Below are 23,810 nucleotides of genomic sequence, written 5' to 3'. Positions count from 1 at the left end.
CTCCTCTACCAATACGTAGCCGCCAAAACCAGTTTGTGCCTCTTCTCTTGCCCGACTGCACCAACCTCCAGTCGCCGACGGCTACCCCTGTGCCCCAGAACTGTTATTTTTTTATCCTAGTTATTAGTTCTAATTTATATAATGTGTATATATATAAGTATAACTACTATTATATAAGGTCTAGGACGATCAGGGACTGACTAGGGGTCGACTAATCACCGTGGTCGTTCGTGACTAGTCGTCTGGTCGATCCCAAGGTTCGGCTAGGCGACTTGAACCATTGCATCATATATGGGGTCTGTTATCCATTTGCTTTGGTTTGATGAGCCCCAGATCTGTTAGACATATCTTTGGGAACTAGTTGTTGGTGGTGGGTTTACAGGTTAAGAATCTTGTTATTACAGGTGCCTCATCATTGTGCTGGTTTATTTGGATAAGTAGGAATAACTTAGCTTTTTATAAAGCCCAAATAATGACTTATTTGCAGGTTCTGTTTAGGTGTAGAGCCTGTCACTGGCCCGCTCCAAAGAAGTGAAGATGCAGTTGATTTAATAAGAAACGCTTGTCGACGTCTCGAGACGGTGGTCACGTAGTTTTTCGCTTTTCATGGTTGAAGATTTACAAACAGGATTGAGTTATAATGGAACCTTATTTTTCCTTGTTGTTGCGTTTGTGTCGTTTGGGGGTTTATCCTCTATTTCAGCTTGGAGGTTTATCCCTCTTGTTAGCAGCTGTTGGTACTACTAGTTTTGTAAAACCTTAGCCCTAACCTCGAAAGAAATGAAAGGTGGAATTTATTTTTATTATCTAAAATAGTTAAAAATAACTAAAATGATATTTTTTTACCATTGTAGTCACTTTTACCTCTTCTGTTTGAACCTTTACCTTATAAAGTTACTAAGGAGAGATGGCAGCTTTTTACTGCTCCGTCCACATTAGTTTTTCGTTTTAAAACAAATGAATTTATAAAGATATTTAAAACAAATAAATTCGTGTTTTGCGTGGCCACATACACAACCGGCTGGCTATAGCCTAAGATCTATCTCCACAGTAAGGGAAAAAAAATCCGAGGACATTTGCAATGTCCACGGCTGTCAACTAGCTGACAAAGGAAGCTCAGCCTCCGCACAAGTCATCATCAAGGCAAACAAATTAAAGAGTGAGCAACCAATACTTGTCACAATCGCAGCACACGGGTGGCTTGCCAAATTCAGGTCCTTTGCCAACTCCCTCTCCATGTGATCTCATGCAGTTGTCCAGCACAAGGTCAAGGCCACATATATATTAGTGTCAGAAAGAAAATTAAAGGTGAGAAATGTGTGGTCTTCTGTGTTGCTAGCAGCTGAACACTGTGAGAAACTCACATGCAAAGCTGCAACTATCACTTGAAAAGGCAATACACGATTGCAACGTCGTTCCAGAAAGCACCCGACGAGCAGTGCTTTATTTGCAACACCGTTGAATTAACGAAGCATGGTATTATTACTTGCAGCATTTCAGTAGGCTAGATTTCATACGTATAAAAGAAGCGCCTTTTACATATACAGGGGAGAAACATCCGTTGTTTCTTAGCTCGTGGCGCCATTGCATTGGTATCTTCGTCTTCGTTGTAGACATGGGGATGCTGGCTTCTGCTCTGAGTTCTTTCAACAAGAAAAGCACGTTGTTGCAGATGCTTACCTCACTGGCGAAGACAGTAGGCAGGATTCCAGCTTCGTGGGGGAGACATGCGTGGAGCATCGGAAGCGAAGATCCAAGGAGAGCGGTCCATGCTCTCAAGGCTGGGACGGCTCTCACGCTGGTGTCCCTCCTGTACATACTCGAGCCTTTCTTCCAAGGGATCGGAAAGAACGCAATGTGGGCTGTCATGACCGTAGTCGTCGTGCTCGAATTCACTGCAGGTAAATTAACTCACATCGGTCGACAAAAGTATATATACATCAAACTTCTGGTAACATTAATTTATTCTTCCATTGTTGAATGCTGAGCTGATCAACAGGAGCAACCATATGCAAAGGGCTGAATAGAGGGCTGGGAACAGTGCTGGCAGGCTGTCTAGCACTTCTCATCGAGCTCGTAGCAGCCGGAACCGGGAAGGTTCTGCGCGCTTTCATCGTGGGGGCTTCGGTGTTCATAGTAGGTGTGTGCTTGCTGCAAACCAAACCGATTCTTCATGCCACAAGCAAAGCAACTCGATGTGGATGATATACGCAATACTCAGCTGCTAGCTGCTTTTATTTGTTAATTTCCTGTGGACGATAGGATTTGCCGCCACATATACCAGATTCTTCCCAGCGATCAAGAAGAGCTACGACTACGGTGTGCTGATCTTCCTCCTGACCTTCAACCTGATCACGGTGTCAAGCTACCGGCAGCAGGACGTGGTGTCGTTGACGAGAGACCGCCTGAGTACTATCGCCATTGGCTGCGCGATATGCCTGTTCATGAGTCTCTTGGTGTTGCCCAACTGGTCCGGAGAAGACCTCCACAGTAGCACCGTTGGCAAATTCCAAGGATTGGCGACGTCAATTGAAGGTGGATGCCTAGCTAGTACTGTGTATCTTATAGATTATTATTATTATTAAAAGCTCGTAGAGATTGTTATCAAAACTTACCGCAAATTAATTCTTACCGAAGAAAGGTTGCAGCTTGTGTGAATGAGTATTTCCGAGACCAGGATGAAGGCGACGACGTTCTTGGCAAGCAGGAAGCAAGAGCTTCCATTCAGATCGGCTATAGAGCAGTCTTGGACTCAAAGTCCAGTGATGAGACCCTAGTAAGCACTAAGCAGCTCCCCCACCCCCCTTTTCTTTGCAACGAGATCCTCTGCAGTACTGGTACTGCATCCTGCAGTTTCCATCTCAAGATCACCTTTTTTTTTTTTGCGATTCTCTCAAGAAGTCAAGAGTAATATTGATGATATGCACGTCTAATGGTACCTTGAACATTGTTATCGAAATCTCCAGGCACACTATGCGAGCTGGGAGCCAAGACACTCGATGCATTGTTACAGCTACCCATGGCAGAAGTACGTGAAGCTCGGGTCCGTGCTCAGGCACTTCGCCTACACGGTTGCTGCACTTCATGGGTGTCTGGAATCTGAGGTTCAGGTACAAGACAACTTTATTTGCATATAAGCAACAAATTAAACCTCCATAATAAAATACCATGATCACATTGTGATCTTTTTCCTCGTCGGTGTTCAAGACTCCGCCGTCCGTGAGATCGCTGTTCCGAGGCCCATGCACAAGAGTTGCACGAGAAGTAGCCAAGGTCCTGCAGGAGCTTGCAGCGAGCATAAAGCATCACCGGCGGTGCGCCCCCGACGTGCTCTCCGACCATCTCCACGAAGCGCTGCAGGATCTGAACTCCGCCATCAGGTCACAGCCGCGGCTCTTCCTCGGCTCCAAGCACGCGTGCGCCGCCAACAAGCGGGTGCTGCTGATGGAACTGAACTCCGGGTCCGGGAAGCTTTCCGCGTCGAGAGCAGCTCTTCGCTCGTTCAAGACCGACGCGACAGCGCTGTCCGAGACGAGGAACGCCCGGTCAGACCAACCGCCGCCGCCGTCGGATCGCAGCGAGAGGAGCGGCGGCTTGCTGCGGCCGACGCTCAGCAAGATCGCCATCACGAGCCTCGAGTTCTCCGAGGCGCTGCCGTTCGCCGCGTTCGCGTCGCTGCTGGTGGAGATGGTGGTGCGGCTGGAGCTGGTGATAGAGGAAGTGAAGAACCTGGAGCGGGTTGCGAACTTCAGAGAGCTCGCTACTGGGCATAATCACCTGATCGTCGATCTCGGTAGCAAGGAGAAGACGAGGAACAGTAATGCTGCGGCGTTACACCCTGTTTCTGCTGCAGCTGAATGAGGGCTCCATTCTGAGATTGTAGGCTGGAATATTTCTGTTCATTTCCTATATAAAAAGCAGCCGTCTGGGAAGAGAGATGCATTTTACTCTTTTTCATAGAAAACATGGATAGTGGATTTCCAATAATACTCTCTCTCTCTCTTCCGATTTATAAATAACTAATCGGTTGCCGATGCGTAAATGTAACACCCGGTTTTAAAGGACAAAGCCGGGTGCATCTCATACATGCGCCAAGAAGACAACATATATAATAACAGAGTGTATAGAGATAAATGTCATAAATCATCAGAGTATTTATTACATAGCGGAAGACTTATTACAAAATAAGAGATAAATATAAAACGAACTAAGGATCGTCGGCGCCAATGTCGACTGGGAAACGCCACCTAGATCAGATCGAACTCCTTAGTGTTAGGCGGCTCCTCCTGAACCACCTGATCATCTCCTGTGGGGGGGGGGTGTGAGACAGCAAGGGTGAGCTCACACATGATCATCGCTCAACAAGTTGTGGGGAATAATGTGACACGAACTCACCAAAGGTGGGAGCTCATGTGAAGTGTAAGGCTGATCAATGATAGGGGTTAAAGCTGAGCATTGCTTTTAAGTAGTTGGTCAAAATTTTATTAGCAGTTACTAGGTGTAAGTAAATACCAAACCATAAGTAAAGTAATAGAACAAAATTAATAACAAACCCATGCAATGCAAATGACAAAATTGAATTTAAGTTCCATAATTTAAACATCAGAGAGTCCTGAGCTGCTCATGACCGTGAGCTCGGCTAGTATACCAGTTTTACACTCTGCAGAGGTTGTACCCTTTACCCACAAGTCATGTTACCCATCTGCCAAGGGGTCATGAATCCCATACACCTCTACCTAGGAAGCGCGGCAGGGCAACACTACGAGGCCTTTACAAAGTTCCACTAGCTTCCGAAAACCCGCTACAGTTTATAGGAAGATCCAGTACAGGGTTCCTGGCTGACCGCCATCGCAGCAAAATCAACCAGGGACCTCCCCGCACTGACCTCTCCCCTACTGCCCTTGCCCCTTTCGGGTAAGGTAGTCTTCCACTAGATTTCCTAATTAGTCAGCCAAGGGCGTCCCATTAAACCCTTGTGGTGGCACGTGGTTCTCAAGTTAAGCTCTATGTTCCAATTAACATTAATGATCTCAACATGAACATAAATAGAATAACAAAAATAACTGGAACATAGAGGTAATAAATGATTATCCCAAAACCATGTAAAGCAATAGCAAACTACCCAAGTGATTCAGGGGTGAACAAGGTAATGAGATAAACAATCTAGGGTAACCTATTGGGTCCCATCAAAATTAACCTATGCATGGATAAGTGATATTAAAGAACATTATTGGGTAAAAAGTGGTCAAGGGCACAACTTGCCTTCAATGAGCTCCTGCTCAGCTACTTCAACCTGCTGCTCACTAGGGTCCTCAGTCACGTGCTCTTCTACTCGTCACAATACAACAAGCACAATGCATATAGAGAAATTAACATTACACCAAACATATAAATAAAATACACAGAAATATTCTACACATTAAAATAAAATCCTAGGAACAGGAATCATAATTTTCTGAGTTATAGATTTTAAGTTATGGATTTTCAAAGGTTTTATGTGTTTTAAATAGGATTAAGTGTGAGATTAATTTTCTTACTGTTGTCATGACAAAACAGAGGCTCTAAGTGATAGAGAATAAAATTATAAAATTTTAGGAACTGGAATGGAGTAATTTGGAGTTCATATGCATTTTCTATGAATTATTGAAGTTCTAGACATTATTTATACATTGAAAATCAATTTGAAATTTAAATTCTCGGGTTAAAACTATTCTGGACTGGGCCTCAAATCTAGAGAAATCCAGGGGTCCTGGCACAAAATAAACCGAGACTCAGAATCTTGTTTGCAGTACTGCGGGTTGATTCCCCTATTACCTAGGGTCTCTTTAGTAAATGTGCCGCGGCGAAGAGGTATCTTCCGCCCGGAGCCGTCCGATTAGACGACAGTGGACCAGATCGAGCCGCGGCGAGCGAGTACACTACATCTAATCTCCACCACGGGATTTCGGATCAACGGTCGCCAATCGCCCTGGTCGAACCGGTACTTAGCTTCTAATCCTAGCCATCCGTAGAGGATCGGACGGTTACGCCAATCCAATCCGAGCGGTATGCTGTAACAGATCTGAACCACACATTCACGGATCGACGGTTAATAACCTACCCGCTACCTTCGTCTCTCCGACCGACGGCATAGAAACACCGCACGGCGGCGCTCCTCGCTGGCGCTCAAGTCTGCCCCAATCTGAGTCTAATTCCCTAATGCGATAAACTCCAAACGAAGCGGTAATCTCTGCGAATTGACGAAGGGGCATCTTACCGAGGATCACGCGCACTGACGGGCTGTCCTCGAGTCCAGGTGACCCTGGCGGCGCCCTGCCCTCACCGGCGAGCGATTGAGGCTTATGCGGTCGCCAAATCCACCCGAAGACTCCACGGGTGGCTTCTCTCTAACTTGGTGCAGGTTCTGGACCCGATCACAGGCTTTGGGCGTCGACGGGGAGGAGGGTTCGCGGCGGCGCGGCTTATCTGGTTGTCGGGTCACCGATTCCCCACCTACGCACGGCCTGGGCTCCGGTGAGTTCGCGTTTGGTTGACTCAGGGCGCCGAGCTGGCATTTAAGGACGCGGGCGTTGCTTGCTGGGTCAGCCGAGGCCGGAAATCGCGGTTCGGCCATTGACGTCGTTCCGCCATGCGCGCGAGGTAGGAGGAGGTGAGCACTGCGCGGATTCCGCACCCATGGCGCGCCCCACCATTCTCGCGAGGTCTGTTGGAAGGGGAGGGAGCTGACTCGGGGGTCCACCAGCCAGCGGCAGAAGGCGTGAGCTCGTGTGAAGCCGAGCCGTTGACGAGCGGGCCCCATTTGCCAGAGCTGTGCGCGCAGTGGAAATGATTTTGGGCCGCGTGGAGGGATTGGCCACATGGGCCGAAATCTGTTTCCTGGGTCCATCCGAGTTAAAAGCTCTTTTCCTTTTATGTTTCTTCTTCCCTTTCTTTTCCTTTTTAAATTTCTAGAATTTCAAATTTGAATCCAATTTCAACTGTGAATTTATATTCATTTTAAATGTACCATTTGAGCCCAATAATATGGAATGTCCAAACATTTTTATACATATTTCTTTATTTTTGTATAGAATTTCATTTCTTCTTTAAACCCTAATTTGAAAATTAAGGTTAAATTCCAAATTTCAATATTAATGTATTTTTTATATATATTTATTGTCACAAAATGCACACAAAATAAAATACCAGCATGATGCATGATTTGTTTGAGTGTTTTTTTATTACTTATTTATTTGTATAGGTGAGGTGTCCACATGAGATGACAAGTAGAGATAACACACATACATATGTACATGAATTTCATCTCTCCTTTTAGACTTTCTTACAAAGTAGGTATTACAAATCCTACCCCCCTTAAAAATAATCTCGTCCTCGAGATTTAAGAAGAACGAGGGAAAAGGTGGGGAAAATCTATGCGAAGCTCTTCTTCTCTTTCCCAAGTTGCTTCATCTTCACCGTGGTGACTCCATTGCACTTTACACATCTTTATCACCTTATTTCTCGTAACTCGAGTCAAAGTATCCAAAATCTTGATCGGGTACTCCGTGTAAGTTAAATCATCCTGAACACTGAGCTCTTCCATGGGTAACTGTTCCTCAGGCACACGGAGACATTTCTTAAGTTGGGACACGTGGAACACATTATGCACATCTGATAGACTAGCAGGTAACTCGAGTTGGTATGCCATCTCCCCAACTCTTCTAAAGATCAAGAATGGTCCAATATAGCGAGGGGACAATTTGCCCTTAACTTTAAATCTCCTCATTCCACGCAGTGGTGACACCTTGAGATACACATAATCTCCTTCTTCAAATTCCAGTGGTCTCCTTCTATTATCAGCATAGCTCTTTTGCCTGGTTTGAGCCACTCTCAAATTCTCTCGAATTATACGAACTTGTTCTTCTGCTTCTTGAATCAGTTCAGGCCCAAAGAACTGTCTTTCTCCAGTCTGATCCCAATATAGAGGAGTCCTGCACTTCCTCCCATATAAAGCTTCAAAAGGTGACATCTTCAGACTGGCCTGATAGCTATTATTATAAGAGAACTCAGCATAAGGTAGACTTTTATCCCAACTCCCTCCATGCTGAAGGGCACATGCTCTCAACATATCTTCCAATACTTGATTAGTCCTTTCGGTCTGTCCATCAGTCTGAGGGTGATAAGCTGTACTGAAATTCAACTTCGTGCTCATGTTCTCATGAAAGCTTCTCCAAAATCTTGAGGTAAACTGCGAACCTCGATCAGACACGATCTTCTTTGGTACTCCATGTAAACACACAATCCGAGCCATATATAACTCTGCTAGCTGAGAACCTTTATAAGTAGTCTTGACAGGAATAAAGTGAGCCACTTTAGTCAATCTATCCACAATCACCCATATTGCATCATATCCTTTCTGGGTGCGAGGCAATCCAGTAATGAAATCCATACCAATCTCTTCCCATTTCCACTCGGGTATCTTTAGTGGATGCAGTAGTCCAGCTGGCCTCTGGTGTTCAGCCTTGACTCTTTGACATACATCACACATAGCCACATGTGCAGCCACATCTCTCTTCAATCCATACCACCAATACTTTCGCTTCAAATCCTGGTACATCTTGGTACTACCAGGATGAATAGAGTAATCTGAATCATGGGCCTCTTTCAATATAGTCTCTCGAAGGCTTTTAATATCAGGAACACACATTCTATCCTTGAACCATACAGTGCCTTGCTCATCTTCCGTGAACTCCGGAACTCGACCTTCAGTAATCAGATCCTTAATCTCTTTTATTTTAGCATCACCAATTTGTCCTTTGCGGATCTCCTGCTCCAAAGTAGGTTCCACATCAATAGTAACTCCTTCAGTATGAGTAACTATCCCCAGGTTAAGTCTCCTGAAATCCTCAACAATCTCATCGGGTAGCTGGGCAACAATAGCTGAATGAACATGCTCCTTGCGACTCAAGGCATCTGCAACCAAATTAGCCTTGCCCGGGTGATAGTGAATCTCCAAATCATAATCCTTTATAAGCTCCAACCAACGACGTTGCCTAAGGTTGAGATCCTTCTGAGTGAATATATACTTCAAACTCTTATGATCCGTATATACTTGACACTTGGTCCCCATAATGTAATGTCTCCAAATCTTAAGTGCATGCACAACTGCTGCCAATTCCAAGTCATGAGTGGGGTAGTTCAATTCATGTTTCCGCAACTGACGAGATGCATAAGCAATCACATGTCCTTCTTGCATAAGCACACATCCTAAGCCTTGGCCACATGCATCACAATAGATATCAAATCCTTTCTGTAGATCTGGCATAACCAATACTGGTGGCGACATCAACTTCTTCTTCAATAGATCAAAGCTGTTTTGACACTTCTCGTCCCACTTAAATTCTTTTCCTTTCTCCAAAAGCGAAGTCATAGGCTTAGCAATTTTAGAAAATCCTTCAATAAATCTCCGATAATAACCTGCTAATCCCAAGAAACTCCGAATCTCGGTAACTGTAGTGGGTACTCTCCACTCCATTATCTCCTTAACCTTAGCAGGATCCACTGCTATTCCTCCATTAGAAATGATATGACCAAGAAATGGCACCTCGCCAATCCAAAACTCGCACTTGCTGAACTTGGCATATAGTTGATTATCTCGTAGCTTCTGTAGCACCATCCTCAGATGTTCCTCGTGATCACTATCACTCTGAGAATAAATAAGAATATCGTCGATGAATACCACGACGAATCTGTCCAAATACTCCATAAACACCTTGTTCATCAAGTTCATAAAATAAGCTGGTGCATTGGTTAATCCAAATGACATAACGGTAAACTCATATAATCCATATCTCATCGAGAAAGCTGTCTTAGGAATATCCGATGGTCTAATCCTCATCTGATGGTAACCGGAGCGGAGATCAATCTTCGAGAATACTCTAGCACCTCGCATCTAATCAAATAAATCCTCAATACGGGGCAACGGATACTTGTTCTTCACTGTAACATCATTAAGAGATCTATAATCCACACACATCCGCTGCGATCCATCCTTCTTCTGTACAAACAAGACCGGCGCTCCCCATGGTGAGGAACTCGGACGAATGTACCCGGCCTCTTGTAACTCAGTTAACTGCTTCTTAAGTTCCTTCAACTCCTCTACGGACATCCTATATGGCCGTTTAGAAATAGGGGCGGTTCCAGGTAAGAGGTCAATAACAAACTCAACTTCTCTATCAGGTGGCATCCCTGGTAACTCCTCTGGAAAGACATCCGGAAAATCTCTAACCACCCGGATATTGTCACCAACAAACTCCTCAGGCATAAAGAACATTGCACGCATAGATGAGGAGGTTACTGCAATATTAACTTGAAACCTTTCTCCTTTAGTAGTAGTGAGTTCTACGGTACCTCTACCACATGCTATAACGGCCTTTGCCTTTCTTAGCCATGACATACCAAGGATCAAATCTATACCGCTTGACTCCAATATTATAGCAGTGGCTCCAAATTCTCTACCCATAATGGTTAATGTCAATCTACGTGTCATTTGATTCGCCTCAACAGGCCCTTTAGGTGTAATTACTATCATGGGTTTTCTCATATTTAGCAGTGGTATTTCATTTGCGTTGGCATATCTAGCAGACATGAATGAATGTGTAGCACCAGAATCAAATAATATTGTTGCAGGAATTGCATTAACATAAAACATACCAATTACGAGGTCCCCTCCATCCGGAGTAGCATCAACGCTGACTTGATTAACCTTGGCAATAGAATATCCCTTGCTAGAACCTGGTGTTTGCTGCCTGTTCTGAACTGGTGTAGTAGCAATCCTCTGTGGGCAGACATTTGCATAATGACCAATCTTCCCACACTTGAAACATTGAGTGCCCGGACTCTGTCCTGAAAACTTCGTCGGGGTGCCAGTGGGAGTAGCCCGTCGAGGGGGTGTCCTCAGTGGTGACTGCTGAACTGGGCGTGGTCCTCCGGGTCGAGTCGGTGTACCCTGTGGTGAGCTATAGCGAGGACGAACAATGCTGCTTCCTTGTGCTTGAGATATTGCCTTTCTCTTCAAATCTCCCAGCTGAACACGCTTGTGTTCAATAGCAAGTGCCTTATCCAACAGTCTCTGAAATGATGGAAATGTGTGTGCCACTAGAGCATACTGCAGGGGTCCATTAAGTCCTTCAATAAAATGCTCCTGCTTCCTCTCGTCTTCAGCAACTTCTTCAGGGGCATATCTGGATAACTGAATAAACTTGTCGCGGTACTCGCTGACTGACATACCCCCTTGCTTCAGCGATAGAAATTCCTTCTTGATCTTTATCATCCCAGCTGGAATATGGTAGTTCCTGAACTGTGTACTGAACTCTGCCCAAGTAATAGTATCCGCAGCATCATGGGCAGCAGTATAAGAATCCCACCAGTCCGCAGCAGGACCAGTCAGACGTCCCGAAGCATATAAAACCTTCTCCCGATCAGTGCACTGTGCAATATTCAGCATCTTCTCAACAGACTTCAGCCAATCATCCGCGTCCAGTGGATCAGGTGAGCTAGCGAATGTAGGTGGCTTATGACTCATGAACTCTCTATGCTTGTCCCGGGGTGGAACTGGTGGTGGTGGTGGAGGCAGTGGCACTTGTTGCTGCTGTTGCTGTTGTTGTTGCTGCTGTTGTGCCCTCCTTTCCTGGCGTATCTCATCCCGCTCCTGGCGCAACTCTTGCCGTATATCTTCTCTTTCCTGACGCATCTCTTGGCGTTCCTGCTGCATCTGGGCACGCATATCAGCCATAGTGTCTGCCATTTGCTGCATCACCGCCATCTGTGCAGCAACCAGTGGGTCAACTCCGCCTGGTGGAGGATTGGGGGGATTCATCTCTGCAGGCTGTGGCTGGGGTTGTCTGTATATCCTCCGAGTATGTCGATTAGGAGGCAAATCAATTCCACCACCCCGCCTGGTATTGACCATCTGAGTTAGATACTTATGGTAAGACAGAGCAGTAGACAAGGCAGTAATTACAATCATGTTACTTTGGGGGATTTATTAGCTAAGCAGATTAATATTTCACCTACTATAACTAATTCAATACCTTATGTTGGTACATGCTAAGATGTCCATCTATAATAATTCAATCAATCAAAGAAGCAAATCAGACATTTAGCATCAGCACAATCAACCAACATTTTTTTTAGAAAATAGTTTTAGTTTGGTCTTAGGCCTCCTATCTCTTAAAAATGTCATAGGGGTAAGGATTCCAAGGTTTGAAATCCATCTTGTCTCAGAGTAGAGAAGGGAAGAATGATCAGAGTAGAACAGTAGAAGGTGAGACAGGATCAGGATAAGGTAAGTATGGAATGAATCAGAGTAAGATAAGTAGGTAAGGGTTTTGTCCATTTCTATCTAGGTTTCGTCCTACAGTCAACATTTCCTCTGATACCACTTCTGTAACACCCGGTTTTAAAGGACAAAGCCGGGTGCATCTCATACATGCGCCAAGAAGACAACATATATAATAACAGAGTGTATAGAGATAAATGTCATAAATCATCAGAGTATTTATTACATAGCGGAAGACTTATTACAAAATAAGAGATAAATATAAAACGAACTAAGGATCGTCGGCGCCAATGTCGACTGGGAAACGCCACCTAGATCAGATCGAACTCCTCAGTGTTAGGCGGCTCCTCCTGAACCACCTGATCATCTCCTGTGGGGGGGGTGTGAGACAGCAAGGGTGAGCTCACACATGATCATCGCTCAACAAGTTGTGGGGAATAATGTGACACGAACTCACCAAAGGTGGGAGCTCATGTGAAGTGTAAGGCTGATCAATGATAGGGGTTAAAGCTGAGCATTGCTTTTAAGTAGTTGGTCAAAATTTTATTAGCAGTTACTAGGTGTAAGTAAATACCAAACCATAAGTAAAGTAATAGAACAAAATTAATAACAAACCCATGCAATGCAAATGACAAAATTGAATTTAAGTTCCATAATTTAAACATCAGAGAGTCCTGAGCTGCTCATGACCGTGAGCTCGGCTAGTATACCAGTTTTACACTCTGCAGAGGTTGTACCCTTTACCCACAAGTCATGTTACCCATCTGCCAAGGGGTCATGAATCCCATACACCTCTACCTAGGAAGCGCGGCAGGGCAACACTACGAGGCCTTTACAAAGTTCCACTAGCTTCCGAAAACCCGCTACAGTTTATAGGAAGATCCAGTACAGGGTTCCTGGCTGACCGCCATCGCAGCAAAATCAACCAGGGACCTCCCCGCACTGACCTCTCCCCTACTGCCCTTGCCCCTTTCGGGTAAGGTAGTCTTCCACTAGATTTCCTAATTAGTCAGCCAAGGGCGTCCCATTAAACCCTTGTGGTGGCACGTGGTTCTCAAGTTAAGCTCTATGTTCCAATTAACATTAATGATCTCAACATGAACATAAATAGAATAACAAAAATAACTGGAACATAGAGGTAATAAATGATTATCCCAAAACCATGTAAAGCAATAGCAAACTACCCAAGTGATTCAGGGGTGAACAAGGTAATGAGATAAACAATCTAGGGTAACCTATTGGGTCCCATCAAAATTAACCTATGCATGGATAAGTGATATTAAAGAACATTATTGGGTAAAAAGTGGTCAAGGGCACAACTTGCCTTCAATGAGCTCCTGCTCAGCTACTTCAACCTGCTGCTCACTAGGGTCCTCAGTCACGTGCTCTTCTACTCGTCACAATACAACAAGCACAATGCATATAGAGAAATTAACATTACACCAAACATATAAATAAAATACACAGAAATATTCTACACATTAAAATAAAATCCTAGGAACAGGAATCATAATTTTCTGAGTTATAGATTTTAAGTTATGGATTTTCAAAGGTTTTATGTGTTTTAAATAGGATTAAGTGTGAGATTAATTTTCTTACTGTTGTCATGACAAAACAGAGGCTCTAAGTGATAGAGAATAAAATTATAAAATTTTAGGAACTGGAATGGAGTAATTTGGAGTTCATATGCATTTTCTATGAATTATTGAAGTTCTAGACATTATTTATACATTGAAAATCAATTTGAAATTTAAATTCTCGGGTTAAAACTATTCTGGACTGGGCCTCAAATCTAGAGAAATCCAGGGGTCCTGGCACAAAATAAACCGAGACTCAGAATCTTGTTTGCAGTACTGCGGGTTGATTCCCCTATTACCTAGGGTCTCTTTAGTAAATGTGCCGCGGCGAAGAGGTATCTTCCGCCCGGAGCCGTCCGATTAGACGACAGTGGACCAGATCGAGCCGCGGCGAGCGAGTACACTACATCTAATCTCCACCACGGGATTTCGGATCAACGGTCGCCAATCGCCCTGGTCGAACCGGTACTTAGCTTCTAATCCTAGCCATCCGTAGAGGATCGGACGGTTACGCCAATCCAATCCGAGCGGTATGCTGTAACAGATCTGAACCACACATTCACGGATCGACGGTTAATAACCTACCCGCTACCTTCGTCTCTCCGACCGACGGCATAGAAACACCGCACGGCGGCGCTCCTCGCTGGCGCTCAAGTCTGCCCCAATCTGAGTCTAATTCCCTAATGCGATAAACTCCAAACGAAGCGGTAATCTCTGCGAATTGACGAAGGGGCATCTTACCGAGGATCACGCGCACTGACGGGCTGTCCTCGAGTCCAGGTGACCCTGGCGGCGCCCTGCCCTCACCGGCGAGCGATTGAGGCTTATGCGGTCGCCAAATCCACCCGAAGACTCCACGGGTGGCTTCTCTCTAACTTGGTGCAGGTTCTGGACCCGATCACAGGCTTTGGGCGTCGACGGGGAGGAGGGTTCGCGGCGGCGCGGCTTATCTGGTTGTCGGGTCACCGATTCCCCACCTACGCACGGCCTGGGCTCCGGTGAGTTTGCGTTTGGTTGACTCAGGGCGCCGAGCTGGCATTTAAGGACGCGGGCGTTGCTTGCTGGGTCAGCCGAGGCCGGAAATCGCGGTTCGGCCATTGACGTCGTTCCGCCATGCGCGCGAGGTAGGAGGAGGTGAGCACTGCGCGGATTCCGCGCCCATGGCGCGCCCCACCATTCTCGCGAGGTCTGTTGGAAGGGGAGGGAGCTGACTCGGGGGTCCACCAGCCAGCGGCAGAAGGCGTGAGCTCGTGTGAAGCCGAGCCGTTGACGAGCGGGCCCCATTTGCCAGAGCTGTGCGCGCAGTGGAAATGATTTTGGGCCGCGTGGAGGGATTGGCCACATGGGCCGAAATCTGTTTCCTGGGTCCATCCGAGTTAAAAGCTCTTTTCCTTTTATGTTTCTTCTTCCCTTTCTTTTCCTTTTTAAATTTCTAGAATTTCAAATTTGAATCCAATTTCAACTGTGAATTTATATTCATTTTAAATGTACCATTTGAGCCCAATAATATGGAATGTCCAAACATTTTTATACATATTTCTTTATTTTTGTATAGAATTTCATTTCTTCTTTAAACCCTAATTTGAAAATTAAGGTTAAATTCCAAATTTCAATATTAATGTATTTTTTATATATATTTATTGTCACAAAATGCACACAAAATAAAATACCAGCATGATGCATGATTTGTTTGAGTGTTTTTTTATTACTTATTTATTTGTATAGGTGAGGTGTCCACATGAGATGACAAGTAGAGATAACACACATACATATGTACATGAATTTCATCTCTCCTTTTAGACTTTCTTACAAAGTAGGTATTACAGTAAATGCGTTGCAACGGCTTACAACAATACCTACGTAAATTATTCATCAAAAAAAAATCTCAAAATTTTTATTGATGGTCTCCGCTCTCTGTATAAATTGTAGCAATTTGTCAATTACTAACGTTTAAAACCAACAAATAACCTTTCGTTTTACTGTTAGTGTGACAAATTATTATTGCTCCATCTAATTCAGCAACCTCAAACACTATGGAGTCCATTGCGCCAATGTGATCTTAGAAACGACCTAATGCTTGCAAGAGCCAAAAACATCGTGTCGTGCTTGAACTGTACCCTCAGCCCGTAGTGCTGGCCCGGCCCGACACGATTATATTTTTTATTTTACAAAAAACATATATACACATATACAATTTATATTCAATATTAAAAACATTTAAGCATGATGTTCTAATAGTTAGACAGCTTTACCTAGTATCTTCCGTCCTTCTTCCATCAGGGCATGGGTTCGAACCCCACCTTCTGCACCGTTTTTAACATTTTACGCTGATTTAATCAAATGGGCCGATGGGCTGACGCGTGTGCAGCGGGTTAATTTAAAATAGCTGTGATGGGTTATTTGTAAAAAAGACACGGGACGACCGTTGAAACTGGTGCTTTAAGTATACTAGTCGGTTGCCCGTGCGTTGCGACGGCTTACAACAATACCCATGTAAACTATCCACCAAAAAAAATTCAAGATTATTTATTGATTGTCTCCGTTCACCGTATAATATTTTTTTAATTTGGCTAACTGATGTTATTATTTACTCCATCCAATATATCTTGGTACAACACGATCAATGAAGTGAGCAATTAGAAAAGAGTTCACAAAGACTGACTGAACGAATAGAGATTATAAAATGACATAATTCCACCATACAGAGACCAAATAAGAGAAAGTTTGTGAGCTCAAGTTTCTAAAATAAGTCACATGAACTCAAACTTATAAAAATGATAGATCAAAATATGGAGTGATTGCTAAAGTCAGACATCAATAAAAAACTGAATACGCTCCATATAAATTATGTTATTTCGTAGCAATTATTAACGTTTAAAAACAACAAATAACCTTTCATTTTACCATTAGTGTGACAAATCATTGTTGCTCCATCTAATTCAGCAACCTCAAACACCATGAAGTTCATTGCGCCAATGTGGTCTCAGAAACGACATAATGCTTGCAAGAGCCAAGAACACCGTGCCGTGCTTGGGCTGTAGCCTCGGCCCGTAGTGCTGGTCTGACCCGACACGATTATATTTTTTTATTTTACAAAAAAACATATATACATATATATAATTTATATTCAATATTTAAAACATTTGAGCATGATGTTCCACTGGTTAGACAACTTTACTCAGTGTCTCCCGCCCTTCTTCCATTACGACATGGGTTCGAACCCCATCTTCTACACCATTTTTTAACATTTTACGCTGATTTAATCAAATAGGCCGACGGCTGGCCCGATACAGTCAGCAGGCCACATACCTGGGCCAGAGTTGTGGCCCGCGGGGCGTCTAACCCGTGCCGGACCACCGTTTGGTTATTATTAGGCGTGCAACGGATTAATTTGAAATAGTTGTGAGGGGTTATTTGTAAAAAGATGACGCGTGACGACCGTTGAAACTGGTGCTTTAAGTATAGTATAGAAGTAGAGATTTATTTAACTTTTTTACCCCAAATTTTAATCGGCTTGTCTTATTAAAAAATCATTAATATTATTAATTTTTAATGTTATATCGTTTAGCATATGATATATTTAGGTGAGCACACCACCAAAACTAAGGACACGAATTTAAAAAACTTGATTTTTTTATTTTTTTTAAAAAAATTAAATAAGACAAGCCATTTAAACTTGGTAAAATGTGAAACGAGTTATAATTTAGAACGGGGAGAAGTTAGAAGAAAGTTTTGGTGCACCCACCCAGACCCTATTCGGCCATTTTAAAGAGGTTAAGAGAGTCATAGTGCTTGTGTAATTATCTAGTGACTATCGTGTGATTCATGATTCTTGAATTATATATAGCTAAACTATATGTTTGATTAACAAAGAATACCGAATCATTAAAGATGAAATTCGTGAAGTCAAGAAGAAAGTGTCATAGTATCAGCAATAGGTGGCTTACAATGGTGTTGAGAAAAAGCAACATCACTCAATCAAGGATCTGCACTTCTCCAACATGATCAACAAGGTACATAGTATACATAGTTTACCAAATTCTAAATCTGGTTATATTGTGTCAACTGCTACATCTATTAGTGATATTCTTTCTGGCTAGCAATGTCAAAAAGACCATTTGAGGAGGATATTTTACATGCATCCTTCCTGGTTCCGATTTTTTCTGTGTGCGAACCAGATGGCTATGGCGGCGGCCTGATGGTGTGAGGGAAACGGTCGAGCGGGCGGCCGTTGCGTCCCGTGACCCCGCGATTTCAGTGCACAGCGTGGTACATGGGACTGAGATGTGCTTGTTTCAGTTACAATGCAACCCGTGCTTGCGTACAGATATTAAGGGCCTCTTTGGCAGGGCTCTGGTTTCTCTAAAAACGGCTTTGGCTCTGGCTCACGAGGTGAAGCCACTTCTTTAAATGAGCCAAAGTCATTCTGAAAAATCATTTGTCAAAACGGCTTATAGGTTGTTTTTTAGAAAGACCCTTGTATAGTTTGGACTGGTGGAAGGGCTATTGTGCGTGACTAGGGATTGAGGGTAGGACCAAAAAAATAATTTGGACTGGTGGGAGGGCTATTGTGCAAAAATGACGTGAGCTAAAGCCGGGTGAGCCACTTTTTTTGGCTCATGCCCTCTAGTTCATTTTGGAAAAGCACTTCACTGGTGAAGCCATTTGAAAAAGAGGTGTTTGGCACAACTTTTGCATGAGCGAGAGCCGAAGCTGAAAAATAAGCCCTACCAAAGGGGCCCTATAAAGACAAAAAACAAAGAAGGAAGAAGAGGCCACTGATGCTTTCATAGAGTCTACACTAGATGGCAGCAGTGAATGATGAACTCAAAAGTGAGGTTAGCAATACCAAGCAATTAGGATTATTTAAACCTACTAATGTCAAAGACTAACGTCATAGACTACGTCGTCATGTAAGTCGATGCATGCTATGGACAAATAAATTTGTAATGATATATATTCGGTATAATGCAATGGTAACCTCGCTAAATTGAGTTTTGGAGCTGCATGCAAACAAAAGAAACGAAAAACTTAGCTGTTCGTTCTCCGCACATAAGTATGTGATGGACATTCATACACTTGCATCGTCCAGTGCTTAATTAGGCAGTGGTACCTCCAGGAGGTAGCTCGAAATGTAGCCCTGTGTGTGTGCCAGACGACCCGAACAGTGGGATGCTTTTATGCATGTATAAATGTTGGATAAATATGACGTAACAGATCGTGGGCTATCATTCTGAACGTGGACCAATGACGTGTCATTAGCATATCAGGGAATTTGCTCGAAACAGTGTTTACGATAGCATACGACCTAAGTCGAACTTGCATAAATCGCTGTTACGCCCATGATCAACGTGCCCACGATCCTATAATGTAGCAGATACACACGCGAACTCACCGTGAATAGCGCGCCCACGATGATGGATATGTGCATGGGAAAAAGGTAAGAACCCAACGTTTTCAGAAAAGTTAGACAGCAAGAATCGTGCGTTAGGGTGCAACTGGCAAAAGGAAGTAACCGGAGCTGGATAATGGCGGCGCCATGGGGTAAAGAGCCCATCAGAGAGTACACAACGCTGGCAAGTGTTCATCGATCAAATCCATGCTTGGAGATCGTATCAATGGTGCAGGAAGATCAACCAGGAGGAAACCAGTTTGGCTCGGATGCAGATGGACACGGGCAAACAGAAACTACAGGAGGGGCAATTACTCCACCAGCAGCATTGCATTGAGGGAGCCGGGGGTTGATGATCCCAACACATCAGATGCGTCGAGGATGGGCATAAATCAAGGAGTACATTAGCTTACTACTATGCGCACTATTGGTGAGCATGAACAGGACACACTAGTGATTCTGCAGAGATATGTAAGTTCTTTATAACTGTTTTGGATTTTCATTAATGTATATTAGATTGCATACGATAGAAAAATTGAATCGAGGGTAATAGTATGGAGCTAGATGGTATGACATGTTATATTGTGCATACGATGGAAAATTAGGTCGGACACCATGCATCGTACATGTTATTGTTATTTGTACATACATATATATTTTATTAATTTGCACAGAAAGTGACAATTGATTCGAGGTTGGTACCTAAAGTTGGTATGACATTCAGTGGTGTGGATGAAGCATATCAATTTTATAGTCAGTATGCATATGAAGTTGGCTTCCCATTGAAAAAATATAGGGAACGGAAAAATTGTAAGTGGTTGAATTGCTCGATGGAAGGAAAGAGTGCGGTAAGGGGAATATCGAACCCAAAGGTACGTAATACCAGCTCAAAGAGAACGCAATGCAAGGCCGGTATGAAACTTAAAAAAAGTTATGATGATGCCAAAGAGATAGTTATATCAATGTGTATTGATATGTTGTACTTGGATCATAATCATGAATTTTTTTAAGAAGGATACAGAAAAGAATCAATTACAATGCAACAAGACGCATGATCCTGAATACATGGAGTTCATAAGTTCAATGCAGGAGAGTAGAATCCCGCAGCATTGTATTATGGATTATGTTTCAGAAATGCACGGTGGTCCTGAGAGCGTGCCTATAACAGCACAGAACATGTATAACTTGTAAGTTTATAATATTTTTAGATTCTAATTCGAAGTTGAAATTTGCATATATGATGATATCGCCCAATACTAAATGTTGACAATAATTATAGGAAAAAGGCAAAGCAACGAGAGAGAAATGCAAATGATGTGGCTAAGCTACTATCTTTTTTGCATTATGCAAAAAGGATAATCCACAATTTTTCTCTAACTTCCAATTGGATAAGGAGGGGATGATTTGAGCATATTTTGGTCACATGCAAGCCAGCAAGGGGACTACATGGATTTTGGTGATGCAGTTACATTTGACACAACATATAAGACTAATCTGTATGAAAAACCACTAGGTATGTTTGTTGGTTCGAATCACCACCCCTAGTGCACCATATTTGCCTTCGCACTATTGGGGGATGAAACTGTTGATACATTTGAATGGGTATTCAACGCCTTCAAAACATGCATGGGAACCGAAGGGCCATGAGTGATGCTGAGAGGTACGACTGATAATAATGCAGACAATGTATATGCATAAAATATGTTTAAAATTTGATTTTATTTTCTTTCTAACATGCATTAAGGTTCATACAATTTTGACATTTATGCATGCAGATCAAGATCCTACAATGCCAGTAGCACTCGAGAGGGTTTTCCCAAAAACAATACATCGGTTGTGTCTATGGCATGTGCAAAATAGGTATATGCCTTTTCTAAATGAGTTGTATGCCAGGTTTGAGGAAATGGACTTTAAGACAAGGTTCTAATCTATAATACATCATCCTTTGACTGAGTTGGAGTTCGAGACTGCATGGTCAATGCTGCTTGAAGATTTCCATTTGCACGATAACATTACTCTCAACAAGATGTATGGAATACGTAAGGATTGGGTGCCTGCCTTTTTCAAAAATGATCATTGTGGGCTAATGTTGTCTACACAGCGTAGCGAAAGCATGAACAAGCTTGTGAAAAGTGCACATGTCGATGCAAACACTCCGCTACATCAATTCGCCAAGCAAATGATGAAGCTTCTACACAGTAGGAAGATGAAAGGGTCAAAAGAAGCAGTGGAAAGCATGGTGAGTATAAAATGTTATGAAGTATATTTATATATTAAAATAAGTTTCACTAATCTGAAGTATATACGACATAGGGTCAAAAGGAAACAAACACGCTATATATGTTTGAGATAAGTGTTGCAAGAGCATACACAAGGGCTGTGATGAATAAATTCCAGGAGTCTTTGAAATATGCAACTGCGTTCAAGATAATGCATGATCAAGAAGGGGGTGCAAATGATTGGGTAGTGCAACATACTACAAGATCGAAGAAAATTTTGTGGGGACAACACCAATTCAAAGCGACAACTGATGAAGAATCCGGAAAGTATACGTGTGAATGCAAACATTGGGAACATATAGGTATGGAGTACGAAATAGTAATTATATACATTTATATGAAAAACATATATAAAAATTCTTATGATCGTTATTGTTTTATAGGACTATTCTGTGTACATGTATTACGCGCGTTTATGCATCTTCAAATCGAACGGATACCTAAGGAATATATTTTACAACGATACACGTACTCAGCAAGGCAAGATGTTCCGTTTTCAAGAGATGATAGGAATTTGAAGGGAAAGGATGGAGAAACAAAGTCATATAGACAGAAGATGTTGCTTAAAAAAGCAATGAAAGTAGTGCATCATGCTAGTTTATTGAAGGCGGTTAATGATAGAGCCCTAGCAGTAATGGATGAGCTTCTCGAGGTACTTTCGCGTTTGGAGACAGATATAGGAGTTGAGGAGACTTGTGGAACTAGTGGGGGAGATGGTATACATGTATGTGATGTTTTTCTATTAATATTGTTAACATAGTATTCATCCTGATACATTGATGATGTATAAAACAATAAAATAACAGGACTATGATGAAGAAAATATAGACGTTGAAAGAGATGGTGAATTGGGTGAAAGGAATGCCAACGTATTTACAGTAAATATTGATGCATATTGATTATATTGTTGTGTATGTTGAATTGTAAATGATATATAATGAGTTGTGACCCATTTTTACAGGAAATTCAAGAAGTATCTAATATAATTGAAGGGGGTGTGGACAATGTTCAAATCCCTATACCGATACATTCCTTTGAACAGGTAATAACTTTAACCACGATATTGATTTGTGGTTGTACATACAAATGTGTTATTGGTTTGTGTTATTGGCTTATGTTCGAGCTTAAAAATGTGTTGGCGGGTATAGGTTAATTTGCAGGATCACGCAGATATGAATGGAAGTGGTGGCCATGAACAATATGTAGATGCCAGAAAGGTAATAATGGTATTAGAGTGAATGTGGGACTGCATAATATTATATGCTGAAAAAACTATACTTTTGAATTACAGAAATTGGATTTTGTAGTCGATGGTATAAGCTTGGCAAGACCAAATAACTCAAAACCCAAGGGAAGAACAAGAAAGGGGAGTGAACAAAAGGTTATTAAATTGGGCGCAAAAGGTACAAAGAAAATGAACAGGAAATGCCAGAAGTGTGGTATTGCCAATGGTCACAATAGTAGGACATGTTTGTCATTGGAGGAGAATAGAGTTCGGTTGGCTAGCCTTGTTGGACGTAAGAGAGGATGACCTCCTGGATCTAGAAACAAGGTTGGAAGTAACGCTCCTCAATGGAATGAGACAACAACATCTAAAAACACGCAATTAATATCGACAATAGTGACTCACCCAGTGATTAGTATGTTGTATGTGATGCGAACATATGTTTTTGCAGTAAACATTGCATGTGTCACAAATGATTTCTATAAAGTTGATTGTTGAAGTCTATGAAACGTAGCGTATATCTTGTACTAATGTTGCATATTTGGGACTGATAAAACATCATATATAACCTTATATGAGAACTATATAATGGATAAACTATATGACTAGAAATGTGATGAATGAGCAATATGCATTGTGAATAACAAATAACAAAGAGTCTGAATGAGGTCGGCATACCAATAAGTATATAGACAGATTAACCAAAAGTATAACGTTAAATGAATTGGTCATAATAATAAGAAATGTGTATGCAGAAGTCATGTATGTAAAATCACAAAAGAAGAACGTCATAACATCCAAAAGATGATATTTAAGCCCACCAAAGTATCGGAACATCTGATGTTCACAAATAGAAAAGCATCGTCGCAGCCTAACAAAAGTATCCGACCAACTGATGTTCACAAAAGTATCTGTGTAACATCCTAAGACAAAGTAGCATAACAACTGGTGTTAACATCCCATCTAAGGAATCTTCCTAACATTGTTAACTAAAATGCATGACTAAAATACCATAGTA

General features: G+C 42.5%; 1 protein-coding gene across 1 annotated transcript; it reads left to right on the top strand.

Annotated features, from left to right (window-relative positions):
- The first annotated feature begins 1,499 nt into the window (after positions 1-1,499).
- On the top strand, positions 1,500-3,994 carry LOC103629661 (aluminum-activated malate transporter 12). Its single transcript, XM_008650763.2, has 6 exons — positions 1,500-1,901; positions 2,000-2,140; positions 2,263-2,535; positions 2,649-2,776; positions 2,967-3,110; positions 3,208-3,994. Exons 1-6 carry the CDS (start codon positions 1,616-1,618, stop codon positions 3,859-3,861), a joined length of 1,626 nt encoding a protein of 541 aa, XP_008648985.1. The 5' UTR covers positions 1,500-1,615; the 3' UTR covers positions 3,862-3,994.
- The last annotated feature ends 19,816 nt before the right edge of the window (positions 3,995-23,810 follow it).

Source organism: Zea mays, chromosome 6 (assembly GCF_902167145.1).
Source record: "Zea mays cultivar B73 chromosome 6, Zm-B73-REFERENCE-NAM-5.0, whole genome shotgun sequence".
Lineage (NCBI taxonomy): Eukaryota > Viridiplantae > Streptophyta > Magnoliopsida > Poales > Poaceae > Zea > Zea mays.
The sequence above is the reverse complement of the archived record's forward strand: the minus strand, read 5'-3'. Positions and strand labels throughout refer to the sequence as shown.

What these genes read in the sequence shown, in the direction of transcription:
- LOC103629661 (XM_008650763.2), top strand. Translation starts at nt 1,616, where the DNA reads ATGGGGATGCTGGCTTCTGCTCTGAGTTCTTTCAACAAGAAAAGCACG. An exon ending in ATTGGCGACGTCAATTGAAG is followed by an intron (nt 2,536 to 2,648) that starts GTGGATGCCTAG and finishes GAAAGGTTGCAG; the next exon opens with CTTGTGTGAATGAGTATTTC. An exon ending in GTCTGGAATCTGAGGTTCAG is followed by an intron (nt 3,111 to 3,207) that starts GTACAAGACAAC and finishes TCGGTGTTCAAG; the next exon opens with ACTCCGCCGTCCGTGAGATC.